At 51.1% G+C, this 14,295-nt stretch overlaps 1 protein-coding gene across 1 annotated transcript in view; it reads left to right on the forward strand.

The window, feature by feature from the left end:
- Lto1 (LTO1, ABCE1 maturation factor) overlaps nucleotides 1-4,761 on the forward strand; it is a 6,484-nt gene extending 1,723 nt beyond the window's left edge. The window contains exons 2-5 of the mRNA XM_005351610.2: nucleotides 354-459; nucleotides 2,164-2,234; nucleotides 4,214-4,331; nucleotides 4,622-4,761. Of these exons, the coding sequence (XP_005351667.1) occupies nucleotides 354-459; nucleotides 2,164-2,234; nucleotides 4,214-4,331; nucleotides 4,622-4,690 (364 nt within the window). The 3' untranslated portion in view covers nucleotides 4,691-4,761. The remainder of the gene's footprint in view (nucleotides 1-353; nucleotides 460-2,163; nucleotides 2,235-4,213; nucleotides 4,332-4,621) is intronic.
- The last annotated feature ends 9,534 nt before the right edge of the window (nucleotides 4,762-14,295 follow it).

Here is a 14,295-nt window from a genome sequence, read left to right on the forward strand (position 1 = left end):
AGGGCACAGTAATGGGCCAGAGAGTAGAGAGCTAGACCTAGAACCTGCATTTTGTGACTCGGGGTTTTGGGTGCCTTTAGGGGGAGGGGTTCGAGATAGGGTTTCTCTGTAGCCTTGGAGCCTGTCTTGAAACTTGCTCTGTAGACCAGGCTGGCTTTGAACTCACAGAGATCCACCTGCCTCTGCCTCCCGAGTGCTGGGATTAAAGGCACGTGCCACCACCTGGCATGACTTGAATTTTAACCCTTTCTTCCTGTAGTCTGCTGTGTCCTGTGGGAATCTAGATAATGTAAAGTGGGAAGATTTTTCAAGGAACAGTGTTTTACTTGATGAAGTGTGTTTCTCTGTCACAGATTCCATGGGGAGGGATATCAGGAAGGCTATGAAGAAGGCAGCAGCTTGGGGATCGTTGAAGGAAGGCAGTATGGCACATTACACGGAGCCAAAATTGGATCTGAGGTAAGTGGGAGGGCCACTTAGAAAGAACTTCATAGATGAGTGTGGTGATCCATCCTCTGTCACAGGGGATCCATCCTGCTGTCCCAGCACTCAGAAAACTGAGGCAGGAGTCCTAGGCCAGCCTGGGCTAAAGAGTGAGCTACTGCCTCAAAAAACAGAGGCTGGGGAAGTAGCTCAGTGGCAGAGGATGTTCCCAGCATGCTTAGCCATAACTTTGAAACATTGCCTAGAGCAGCAGTTCTCAACCTAATGCTGCAACCTTTGCAAACAGTTCCTTGTTGTAATTGTAGCGGCAAGGCTGTGTCCCCGGCACCCGGCCGCCCACATGGCTAGCTTATGCCCCGAAATAATTACACGGAAACTGTATTCTTTTAAGCACTGCCTGGCCCATTAGTTTCAGCCTCTTATTGGCTAGCTCTTACATATCGATCTAACCCATTTCTAATATCCCTGTAATACCACGAGGTGTCTTACCAGGGAAGATCTTAACCTGCGTCTGTGTCAGGTAGGAGAATCATGGCAACTCCTTGACTCAGCTTCTTTCTCCCAGCATTCTGTTCTGTTTACTCCACCTACCTAATTTTATGTCCTATTAAAGGGCCAAGGCAGTCTCTTTATTTAACCAATGAAATTAACACAAGCCAGAAGACTCTCCCCCATCAGTTCCTCATGTTGTGGTGGTCCCCAACCATAAAATTATTTTGTTTCTACTTCATAGCTATAATATTGCTACTGTTATGAATCATAATGTATATGTATCTGACATGTGACCCCAAAGGGGTCAAGACTCAAGTTGAAAATCAGTGGCCTAGAGAAAAAGAACAAAGGCATGGATCCTTTTCCTCTACAGTTGCTTCCTTTGCTGTTGAGCTAAAGCATCTAACCACTTCCTATTGCAAGGCTTTTGGAGGGGATTCATAGACCAGACAGAAAATTCTTAGCACAGAACCACCAAAGTATGTTATGGGAGTAGCACAGTGCTGTCTTCAGCCAGCTCAGTCCTCACCCAGAGGGGTGCCATGTTTACAGTGGAATTCCATAAGCCCCACAGTTTTTATCCTTTTGCCTTTGTCCTCTTACAGATCACTGACTCTGACTGGCAGAGGAGGTCATGACAGTATCAGGTACCTGACACCACAAAACAGACTGGTGGGCCTAAAACAACCATCTTTGGTTGTGCCACACAGTGTTCTGAGGGTCAGCAGGGCTCCAGTCTCATCTGCAGGCTTGGCTGGACCAGGGGATCTCTTCCCAAGGTAGCACACCCTGTAACTGGTGTCCTCTGCTCAGGTGTCCTCATGACACCCCAGAGCAAGTAGCCTGTGAGAACAAGGCAGAAGTGGCATTGCTTTTTCTACCCAGCCCCAGGAACTAGACAACTCTTTCTTCCTCTGTGTCCTCAGAAGCTGAGCACACTCCTCTCCTCTGTTCTGTTGTGCATACATGAACCTGGGACAAGGGGCAAGGAGCCAGCTCACAGCATCATATAGAGGATGAGCATCACTGCTGTCATCCTGGGGCCTGGCTCACCCGCTGGGGCTGTCACCATTCAGTTTCCATTGCCCCAAAACTCACAGGTTCCAGAATAGCTGAAGAAGCCTTGTGGCAGCCCTCTGTCCGGCCCTGAGCTTTGAGATCTTGGTAACTGGTGTGGTGTGGCTGATTACTTACCGCCTTCACTCTGGGCTGGTTTTCAATTCACAGATTGGGTGCTACCGTGGCTTTGCTCTTGCATGGAAGTGTCTCCTACACAGTGGTGCATGCGAGAAAGACAGGTAAGGCTGAGGCTCCCTTCCTCCTTTCCCTCCCACCCCTTTCCCTTCCACCCCTTTCCCTCCCCCCCATTTTCCTCCCACCTCCCATCAACATGCTATCAGTGAAAAGGCCGGGAGGAACTCTGAGTGTTCCTAATGTGTGCATAGGTATCTGTGTCATTCATTCATACAGAAAATAGTAATGGCCAATTTGACTTTGTTATTCAAAGAATAATAAATAAAATGTGACAGGCACCTCATAGGTACTTGATGAGCGCTGGGTGGTGTCACACCTAGGGTAATGTCAGGTGGATCCTATTTCCTGTCCATTTCTCACTTAGGCGTCTGATAACAGACTGCAGTACTGTCAATGAAACGAGGCCTCGGAAATGCTGACTGTGCCAGACGTGGTCGTGTACACCTTTATTTCAGCAGAGACAGGCAGATCTCTATGAATTCAAGGGTAACTTGGTCTACATAGGAGTTCCAGTACAGCAAGGACCAGAGAGGGGAAAAAGAAAGAAATGCTGGCTTCTCATAGCCAACCAGAACACAGTATTATCTTTTTGGGAGGCAGGGGCTTATACTATGGCCCAGACTGGCCTTTAGCTCACAGCCATCCTTCTGTCTCAGCCTCTGGGCTGGGCTCACAGACATGTACCACCACAGCCAGCCAGAAGTCATCCTGAAGTCATCCTTTTTGTAACACACACAGTTCCTAGTGATTGTCACTGTTCTTTGAGCTGTGTTAGCTTTGGTACCTTGCCTTACTGTGTTCTGCCCGCCTTGGTCCTGTGAGCTGCCCCATCTGCCTGCTTCCCGAGGCTGGGAGGGAGCCCTGAAGTGAAAGGCATATTTCCCTCGTGTGCAGAAGCATAGGGTTAAGCTGGCATTGTGTAGTCTTCTTATAGCTCCTGGCCTGGTATAGGAGGGCCCAGAGGAGGGTATTAGCAAACCAAGCCAAGAGGATGGCAGCTCCCTGCCTGTAGGACTCACCCTTTTGTTTGACACTTTGAGTGTCTAGGACTCATACCACACTCATATTCAAAAGTAAGAGCAAGGTATTTGTGACTAATTGTGGGGTTCTGGGGTTCTCTCTCTGATTATCCACCACATGATTTACTGGCTTCTCTTTGTTTTTTGAGACAGGGTTCCTCTGTGTAGCCCTGGCTCTCCTGGAACTTGTTCTGTAAACCAGGCTGGCCTCAAACTCACAGAGATCTGCCCGCCTCTGTCTCCTGAGTGCTGGGATTAAAGGAATTCATACTATGCGGCATTTTTTTTCCTTCTTCCTCCTTTTGTGAAATTTGAGACAAGGTCTATTTAGTCCAGACTGTCCTGGAACTCATTATTTAGACCAGGCTGGCCTCAAACTCAAAGAGATCGGACACTGGAGAGATAGCTCAGAGGTTAAGAACACTGACTGCTCTTCCAGAGGTCCTGAGTTCAATTCCCAGCAACCACATGGTGGCTCACAGCCATCTATAATGAGGTCTGGTGCCCTCTTCTGGCATGCAAGCATACATGGAAGGAATGTTGTATACATAATAAATAAACTTTAAACAAACAAACAAAAAAACCCTCAAAGAGATCCTTCTGCCGTTGCCCTCTGAGTGCTGGGAATAAAGACTTGGGTCACCATGCCTGGCTCTCTATTTGTGTGTTTAGTGTGAGCAGGTGAGAGGCAAGGGTCCTTAACTTCGTGGCTTTAGGAGTGGCCAGGCCGACTGATCCTGGAGGAATGATGTTGGCTAATCATGCCACCACTGGGTGGCAGTCACAGCCGAGACTGACTGCCATCCTTTTGCGGTGGCCTCCCTTGCTCCGGCCTGCAGTTCCCCAGATGGGGTAGGGGCCCCGTGGTGAGTGGTTGCTCTACAGCAGGTGGAGGCCAGCACTGCCAGGAGCAGAAAGGCAGCTTAGCCTGCCCACTGCTCTGAGATGCAATGAAGGATGGAGTAGGGCCTTGGGTGACAGCCTCTCTCCCCCATGCATTGCAGCAGGAAGATGAAGGTGGTGGAGGCTCTGATCACACTGCTGCAGCACTTCCCCTATGATGACCCCACTTACGAGAGGCTCCATGAAGACCTGGACATAATCAGAGGGAAATTCAGACAGGTTTGTGCTCCATAGCCTCTGTCTGGGGTGTGCCTGAGTGCACTATAACAGCAGGGTGGGTGCAGGCCTTAGGGTTTGTGTGATGGCTGTGCTGGGCAGCATGTGTCCATGCCTCATTCCCCTGCCCCTTGTAGGATGACTGAGATAGGCTGGGGACGGTGTGGCGACATTGCCTGTGGGGTGGTGCTGGGATAGGGAAAGTGGGGCTAGCAGAGGTGTGTCCTCAGCCTGACAGAAGTCCAGGGGTGTGAGACACTGTTGGTGAGACACCATCTCTTGGGTACTTTCAGCTATGCTCACTGCTCAACGTGCAGCCAGACTTCAGGGTGACCGCGGGAGCCTCCAGACTTGCGTTTTGAGGACTCAGAAGAGCAGATGTCTGCACATATAATGTCAGTGATTAAAGGCAGCCTGAGTGGCCCTCGTTGTTCTGTGAGAGGACCAGTGTGGCCTCTTCCCTAGGCTCTTGCTGGCTGGCTGGCCGAGATAACACTACCCTGCCTTCTGCACAGGGTCCTGGCAGCATCCTCAAGAGATTGCTCGCCGCTGGCCAGAGTGAGTGGCTTTGTCATCCCAGTGATCCTGGGTTGGATCACCCTGAGGGTAGGACTCAGGCAGGCTGATGTAAAAGCCCTTAATGGGGAGCCGCAGGTTCTCTGCTGTGTGCTGAGCTTCTGCTGACCACACTTGGGCTTCCTTTGGTTCACTCCGCCCCCCCTGGCAGTCCCAGAGGTGGGTGCCATTTCACTTTAGAGGTGATGAAGTAGACCCACCTAGTGTATCAGCCTGCCATCAGAGCTGCCTGCTCCCCCAGATCCACGTCCTGCAGTGCCATACAATGCCTCTGCCTTGAGCGTGTGTTGTCATAGCCTGCACACTGGGACCCTGTCCTCTGCCGCAGAAGGCCCAGATTCCTGCAGTGCATACAGGGGTACAGGGTTCAGACTCCATTGGGCTTGGTTTGCCTCTGGATGCCCAGCTGAGAAGGCAAGGCCAGTCAGATCCCTAGGAAGCCGAGGCATGGCCTTCACGCTGTCCCCAAGTGTGGGATGAGCTCTACACATTAAGAATTGTCTGTGGGGGGATTACTGGGAACCAGAGCAGGACCAGATGGTGACTGCCACTGTGACTGTCCAGGGGCTTGCCTGTGTGCCACTGCTTCTTTAGCAGCAGCTTGCGAGTCTTGCATGGTGTTTACAGGCAGGTATAAGGTGAGCTAACAGGAGTAGGCTCAGTATATACCATTTCACAGGCGTGGACACATGGCAGCATGCGTTGATATGCCCTCCTTTGGGTGGCTCCATTGTACCCTGACTGTCCCTACTTCAGTTCTAGGGCATGATGTGAAGGGGTCACCGTGGATTTGTGCCACTTTGGTTTGGGTTCTTTTTTTTTTTTTTAATTTTCTTTTAGAAACAGAGTCACTATATAGCTCAAGCTCACCTTGAAGGGTGATCCTCCTACCTCAGCCTTATGAGTGCTGGGATCTCAGGCCTGTGGCCCTAGGACACTGTTTTTAATATCTGATAGAGTAGGTACAGCTGGATCTCTTCCCTCATTCTGTCAGCCCAGCCTAGCCAGAGAGGGATGGTGTTGGTGCTTGAGGCCCGGGGTGCCACGCATCTGGCTTCCTGAGCCAGGCAATGGCCTCTCGGGGTCTCACACCATCCTCCAGCTGCTCCCAGGATCAGGCGCTCTTCAGTGAGCTTCTCTGGGTGCTGAGCTCAGAGAGCTGTGACTGCTGTTTTGATCATAGTTTACTTTTCTTTTTGGAGAAAAGAATAAATGATGTGTTTACAGCGACAGTCTGTCTGGTATCATTGTACTGACAGCTGCTGCAGTCCTCCAGTACCAAGATGCTGATGTCAGGATCTCTGTTCAGAGATGTGGGCCCAGCATTCCAGCCACATTCTGGGGATTTGCTACCGCAGGTAGCAGTTACTAGTTCCTCTCTTGTCTCTGCCCCCTTTCCCTCTCAGCTTTGTCTGTTCCCCCATTCCCCTTACCTTGTAGATAGGTGTTAGAGTTCCCACAACCTGTCTGATACCTCCTGTGTTCTCAAGGGCCCCATCCAATCCCTAACACTCTTTGGTTACCCCAAAGGTCTTCTGGATCACAGTATAGACAGTGCAGAGGAGCATTCTGCCGTGTGGGTGTGCCCTCCCTTCCCCTGCTGATATGGCTGTGTCTACTGTGAAATGTGACATAGTCATGAAAAGGTTGCTACTTCTAAATGTCGTCCCACAAAGATGATACTCGGAACTGCCATAGACAACCACAGGGAGCTGCGGTGAAGCTGCACCTCAGTGTGGTAGAGTGGCATCCATGGAACGTGTGTCCTTAATGTCACTACTGAGCTGCGAGCTAATCGCCTGCCTTCTCAGACCATGTCCTGTGAGCTCTAAGTGTCTCCACTGCTGGACTGTTTTCTGTCACCCATCTTACCATGTTCTGGCCAGCTCTCTGGCAGAGTGGCCTTGCTATGACTTTAGCTTTGATGCCATCCCCTATGAGCGGCAGTGTGTCACATGCTGGAGGCCAGAGGTGTCTGGATTGGCTCCTCCCAAGTCTCTCTGCTGAGCCTGCTGTCTGTGTCTCCTGCACAGTTGTTTCCTGACTGAACAGGGACTACCAGTGATCTCATTCTCCCTCAGTCACCTACAGATTTATCTGCAGTCACAGGGCAGGGCTTGTGACCGCCAGCTCTGCAGGATCTGGAATCACCTAGAAGACACACCTCTGTGCATGGCTGTGAGGGTGTTTCCAGAGAGGCTTAGCTGAGGAGGGAAGACCCACCCTGAGTGTGCTCTGTCCCATTAACTGGAGAAAGCAAGCTGGGTGCCAGTGTACTTGTCTCTCTGCCTCCGGACTGGATAAAATGTGAGCATCTGCCTCGGGCTCCTGTTGCCATGCCTTCCCACCCTGATAACTGCCACCTTATTAACTGTGGCCCCATAAACTCCTTCATCCTTTAGCTTGCTTCTTTGGGGGATTTTGTCACAGCAAGGATGAGAAAACTCACTAAACACAGGGCCTCAGACCTGCAAGGGTACTGTGTGACCTCTAACAGGCAGCCTTTTTGGGGCTGTGGTACCAATTTCAGCCCGAGGCTAAATGCAGAATGAAGTTCTTCCCTGTAAAGCTAGTGTTAGGAGTTTTTAAAATATAAAGATTATTGCTGAGCGATGGTGGCACACCCCTTAAATCCCAGTACTTGGGAGGCAGAGGCAGACTGATCTCTGAGTCAGAGGCCAGCCTGGTGTACAGAGTGAGTTCCAGGATAGCCAGGCTACACAGAGAAACCCAGTTTTGAGAAACCAATATATAAATAAATCAGCACAGAGGAAATTTATTTGCTACAGAAGTACAAAGGTCAGAAAATAAGAGACAAAGACAGGAGATAGAGGATGAGGGAAAGGAACAAAGGAGAGGGGTAGGGGAATCTGTCCCAGAGGGACAAAGGATTGTCCCGGGAAAGGAGGTAGACATGGCCCATAGGCAAATGACAGTTTATAAAGATTAGAGGGGGAAACCCTGTGTTAGGATGAGGTGTTTTGTTTTGATTGGGCATGTTAATTAGGGCAGCTAAAAAGGGCTTTTGATTGCTGGACTTCAATACTTTGATAACTGGACCTTGGTAATCAGCCTGGGGTTTGTGTGGTCAAATAAGGGGAATAGACCTTGGTGGCTAGCTTTAGAAATGAATTTAATAGTTTAGCAAAGCAGAGGAAATGGGAAGGGCAAGGCCTGCCAGAGCCATGTTGGCCATGCTCGGGCCTGCTAGAGTTCCTTCAGTGTGTATGAGGTTTTTACTTGCACCGCATGGTGGCAGTGCATGCAGAGATCAGAAGAGGGCATCGGATGCCTTAGGACCGGAGTTACAGAAGGTTGTGAGCCACCACGTGCGCTGGGACCAAAGCTGGGTCCTCTGCAAAAGCAGCAAGCACTCTTTTGTTGTTGTTGTTTTTTTTTAAAAGGATTTATTTATTTATTATGTATACAGTGTTCTGCCTGCATGTATGCTTGCAGACCAGAGGAGGGTACCGGATCTCATTACAAATGGCTATGAGCCACCATGGGGTTGCTGGGAATTGAACTCAGGACCTCTGGAAGAACAGCAAGCACTCTTAACTGCTGAGCCATCTCACCAGCCCTGTAGTCAAGTTTGATTTTGTAGGATTGTAGTTTTGAGATACAAGCAAGGTAAAACACCCCAGAAGCTCTGGCTGGGTGACCCCCAACCATAAGATTACTTTTGTTACTACTTCATAACTGTAATTGCTACTGTTATAAATTGTAATGTTAGATCACGTTGGCCTCGAACTCACAGAGATCCACTTGCCTTTGCCTCCCTATTGCTGGGATTAAAGACGTCTGCCACTACCGCCTGGCTTAGTCCTGACTTTTCTACTCCACTACTTAGTCTCCATGTGCAAGACTAAGGATGGCAACATGGGCTGGCGGAGTGACTGTGAATGGCTGCACAAAGCACAGCAGGTGAGAGTAGTTTTTGCCAACTGCTCCGGACTGGTTTCAGGCTTGGCTGAGCCCATGCTAGGTCTTGTATTTAGCAGATCCAGGAAATCACGGGTTTATAAAGAAGGAACCCATATCAGGAGGAACAGTGACTGAAGGGGCTGTCAGATGCCCCAGACCCTTCTGTGGGGGTCCTTCCTCCTTCCCTCCCTCACTTCCTTTCTTCTTTCTTTCATTCCTTTGAGACAAAGTTTCTCTGTGTAGCCCTGGCTATCCTGAAACTCGCTCTGTAGACCAGGCTGGCTTTAAACTTGATCCACCTGCCTCTGCCTCCCAAGTGCTGGGATTAAAGGCATGTAACCACCAACCACCCAACCTGTGGGATCTTTCATGATGAACACCACTGCCTTCTGGGAGCCCAGAGATAGGGGAGCACTCACCCTGTAGGTAGGTGGCAGGGAGACTTCCTGGATGGGGTCTTCATAGCCTCTATTGGAGAGCATGCATCAGTGAGCCCCAGGGCTCACTAAAGATTTGGGAGTGCTGGTGCAGTTCTCCTAGCAGGGGCCTTACTGTTGCCAGTGGGCGTTGTACCCTTGAAAAACGAGCTCCCAAGCCTGCTCTCAAGCGCAGGGGCCTGCTGCTGGTCCACTGCATCTGCTTGGCAGCAGGGTCTTAGCAGTTCTGTCTAGCTGGAGTTTGCTTGTGTTTATACTTGGGTGAGGAAGGCCTGCTCAAGCGTGCCTGGGGCCTGTCATGCTTGGTGTCTTAGGGCTTTTATTGCTGTGAAGAGACACAATGACCCACAGCAACTCTTATAAAGAAAATACTTAATTGGGGTGGCTCACTTACAGTTTCAGGGATTCATTCCATTATCATCATGACTGGGATCATGGTGGTGTGTAGGCAGATGTGGTGCTGGAGAAGTAGCTGAAGTCTTACATCTTATAGACAACAGGAAGTTGACTGAGACATTGGGTGGTATCCTGAGCATAGAAAACCTGAAAGTCTGCCCCCACAGTGACACACTTCGTCCAGCAAGACCACACCCACCCCAAACAAAGCCATACCTGTGTTACTCCTTCTGAGACTCTGAGGGCCAATTACATTCAAACTCCCATACTTGGTATCAGCTAAGAGTTGGGAAGCATCTGGCTCCTTAAAAAAGGGGGGGGGAGTTCATGGAGAGGAGGCTATGCAGCATACAGACCTAAGGAGGCCTGCAAACAGGAGGGCTCCAGGTGAGTAACACTGAGGCTGGCCAGGAACCCTCCAGAAGCAGGGCTGGCCCAGCCATACCCAGTGTTACCTTTAGCCCCCTGAAGGGAGTCAACTCCTGCTGTTCAAACCAGGTCATTAGTCAAGGACGACCCAGGACACTGACACAAGGTCCCTCTCCCTGTCAGAGCTGTTATTTCTTCCTGGAACTTGCAATGTAGACCAGGCTGGCCTTAAACTTGGAGAGATCCGCCTGCCTCTGCCTCCTGAGTGGGGGGGGTTAAAGGCTGTGCCATCACTGCCCGGCTGGCTTTATGTTCATAAAAAATTGTTCAGTGAAATTTGTTTTGGGATTAGGACAGAATTTTCACCAATGTCTGAACTGGCTTTAAGCACTCTTATTCTATGTTTTGTGTGATGTGGCACTTTCAGCACTGACCATTATAAAATCAATTTTTTTTTATTTTCGAGACAGGGTTTCTCCGTAGCTTTTGGTTCCTGTCCTGGAACTATAAAATCAAAATGTTTAACCAAAAAATTTTTTTTTTTTTTGGTTTTTCGAGACAGGGTTTCTCTGTGGTTTTGGAGCCTGTCCTGGAACTAGCTCTGTAGACCAGGCTGGTCTCGAACTCACAGAGATTCGCCTGCCTCTGCCTCCCGAGTGCTGGGATTAAAGGCGTGCGCCACCACCGCCCGGCCCAAAAAATTTTTTGACTCTTAAAAGATGTTGAATATTCAGCCAAGATTTCTTTATTTTTTATTTTAATTTAATTTTATGTGTATGCATGTTTTGTCTGCATGTATGTCTATACCATGCTTATATGGGGTGCCCACACAGGTCAGAAGGTGTCAGATCCCTGGACTGGTGTTAGAGATGGGTGAGCTGCCATGTGGGAACCAAACCTGGATCTTCTGGAAGAGCAGCCAGTGCTCTTAACTGCTGGGCCATCTGTCAGCCCCTATAAAGGATTCTCTTGACTGGGTTAGTTGAGATGGGAATACCCACTCTAAGTATGGTAGGCACCATCCCTTGGGCTGGAGTCCTGGTGAGAGCAAGCTGAGCGCCCGTGTTCATCTTTTTCTGCTTCCCCTGTGATGTAATGTGAACAGCTGCTTGGAGCTTCTGCTGCCGTGCTTTTCCCACCATGATGGACCGCACCTTCACCCGCAAGCCAGATAAAACTTTCCCCCTTCACTTGCACTTATCTGGTGTTTATCACAGCAGCGGAAAAAGGAACTGAGGCAGGTGTCCAGAAAGGCCCAGTTGTCAGAGACTTGGCCTAGCCACTTGGGACAGAACAAGGGAAGGAAGGGTGCCCTGAGCCCTGAGCTGGGAGGCCCCACACAGATGACCCCAAGGGTGAGCTTGCTCAGTTTTAAAGTGGCTCCCAGCTGACAGGCTGTCTCATCTGTCTCTTGGGGACAATTCAAAGGCTTAATGGATGCCACAGTCTAAGAGGCTCAAGACCCACTGAAGCCCCTTCAGCAGAGCATTCTGTATTCTCGCTCCATCCTTCTCATGTGCCCTGTGAGTAACAATGCCCCCAGACGCGGGCCCCGAGGTCTGCAGCCCTGAGCTGCCTGCCCACCATCCCCACCACCCGAGGCTTTTGTCTGCTGGCCCTGTAGTGTGGTGCTGAGCTTCGGGGGCTCTGTGGGCCAGGGAGCTGGGAAGGGATTAGAGGTCCTGCTCTTGCTTTGCCCTCTTGCACAACCCTTTGATCAAAGACATTCCTGGGATGACAGCCCTGAGAGGCCAGCTCAGCTCAGCCAGGGGTACCGCATCCCACCAGTACTGTGCTGTGGCCCTGTGGGGCCCCTGTATACAAGCCTACCTCGTGTTAAACAGTCTGTGCACACCACCTAAGACACACACAGGCTGTCACAACAGCCCAAGTCCAGGTTTGCCTGGCAGGCACACCTGGCAGTGCCAGCTCCCAACTCTGGCCTTGTGTGGCCTGCACAGCCATGCCACTAAATGCAGAGGCCAGGTCCAGTCCTGTGGAGCCTGATAGACATTGTCCGCCTCCTGGACTGCCATGGCAAGGGCTCTGGAGCACCGCAAGGAGGACACATGGTCCCGCTCCTCTGCCTTGTGTCCCACCCCAGAAGTCCTCAGCCCCCACTGCTGGCATCTCGTGGGCCCCAGGAGCCCAGGTACTCTGTAGGGTCGGTGAAGGTGGCTTGCTTTCTAGGACAAAGTGCCGCAGCTGGGCTGGCCTATGAGCAACAGGTTAACTTCCTCACACTTAGCCCCAGGATGTGAGGTCAGGAGGGGAGGCCATACAGTCACCTGTGTAATGCGATGCAGAAGCTCCACAGAGGCCACACTTTGAGTCCTCTAGGACAAGCAGAAATGAAGGTTCGGGCAGGTCCAGGCAGTGAAGTAACCTAGAACAGGGAGTCAGGAAGCTGAGGTTCACCGAGGCCAGGCAGGTTCAATACCTTGGCCTGGCTGAGAGGGGTGGGATGGCTCAGCAGGATGGGGGCTCTCTGCATGTAGGAAGCCTGGCCAGGATACTGGGCAAGGATCCGTGGAGCTGGTGGAGGCAGAGAATGGAGAGAGCTGGCCTTTGGGCTTCTGAGAAGAGACAGTTGGGCGGGCTAACTCCCTGAGCCTTTGTTTCTGAGGCTGTCCAAAGGCCACTGTACCATCACCCCATGAACACGAGTGTCTACTCATCGCACTGGGGATTTGCCGTCCAGTCTTTTTGTTTTTGTTTTTCGAGACAGTATTTCTGAGTAGCAATGGAGCCAGTCCTGGAACTCACTCTATAGATCAGGCTGGCCTCTGCCTCCTGAGTTCTGGGATTAAAGGCGTGCACTGTCACCACCCAGCCTACCCTCCAGTTTTATCAGCAAAATTCGAGGGTTAGAATCAGAGCCTGGAGTGGCCAGTGGTATCTGGGGTTAACTTCTGAGCCATGTAAAGAGGCTTGGACATCAGCCGTAGCTGGGCACCACAGACCACTGGATGAAGACACAAGCCAGTTGCACCTTTAGAGACCACATCATGGTGTGAGCTCTCCGCATTTGATGGTGATGCTTACCCATTCCACTTGGGTGTCCTTCCACGACCACTCTTGATAAGCAATGGTGGAAAACAGCAGCAGCCTGCCTTCCTCTAGTGTATGTTCAGCCCTACACTATTGGTGTCTGCATTCCTAGGACCACTTTGCTGCACTGGCCGTCAGCCTGCTTCATCCCAGCGTAGTTTATTGTGTCTCCCATACTAACCTTCCCATCAGCCCACCTGAATGTGATAAGCTTGCTCTACGGTGCTTCTAAGATCCAATGGGAAAGCAGCTCTTCCACCTCTCTGCCCTTTGGCCTGTTCCCGGAATGCTGAAGGCCCCAGACCAACTCTCCTGGACATGTGTGGTTGTGGGGAGAGGAGATCTGCCAGTTCCTGGGTCCTTAGCCCTATAACAGGCTCTGATGCTCGGATGGAGCTGATACACCTTTCTGGACCCTGCCCTCAGGCAGCCGCTTTGCCCAAGATGAGGACTGTATCTTCCTAAGCCACCAGAGGGGACACTGGAGTCTCCTCCAGCTCTAGTGTTTCCTTTAAACTCCCATGGGGGTAGGATGTCTGGTAGGGGCTCCATCTGCCTTTGGGTCAAGTCCCTTTCTGCTTTCATCTTTGGGTGGCACCATTCAGGCCAGGCATTAACTACATTCCTCATCTTTCAGAAGGGTAGGGGCCAGCCTGGCACCAACACAGCCAACCCGAGACCCAGGTCTTTAGGTGGCTCCCAAATGGCTACATAGGGTGTTGGCAGAGGACCCCCAGTGCTAGGGAAGAGTCATGACGCCTATTCCCCAAGGGTTGGCAAACAATGCCAGTCATGAACTGCCACCCAGAGGACGTCAAAGGAGTCCAACCAGGCCACTCAGGTCCCCTGTAACTGTGTGAAAGGCCACTTTGGGCCTTGGCCCTAACACTAAGCATCGCTCTCCGGGCGTTTGGCAGCACCTAAGGATGGTGATTCACCCAGAGCAAACACCCATTTGTGCCAGACAAGGGGCAGTGAACGCGGGCTCTGTTGATCTTCCATCTGCAAATACACAGGAGAGCAAGCTGGCAGCAACTGACCCAGAGCCGCTTCTCATCAGTGGCTGCCGCCGGTCTTCCTGACGCCAGAGGCTGCCACCTGCAAACACCCTTTCCTTTGGGAACCCCAGGTTGGTCCCACATGGTTATGGCAACAGTGATATATCCCCCATTCCCTTCCCCAAGGCCCAGAAAACAGACAACACCAAGCTGGGA

Source organism: Microtus ochrogaster, chromosome 8 (assembly GCF_000317375.1).
Source record: "Microtus ochrogaster isolate Prairie Vole_2 chromosome 8, MicOch1.0, whole genome shotgun sequence".
NCBI lineage: Eukaryota > Metazoa > Chordata > Mammalia > Rodentia > Cricetidae > Microtus > Microtus ochrogaster.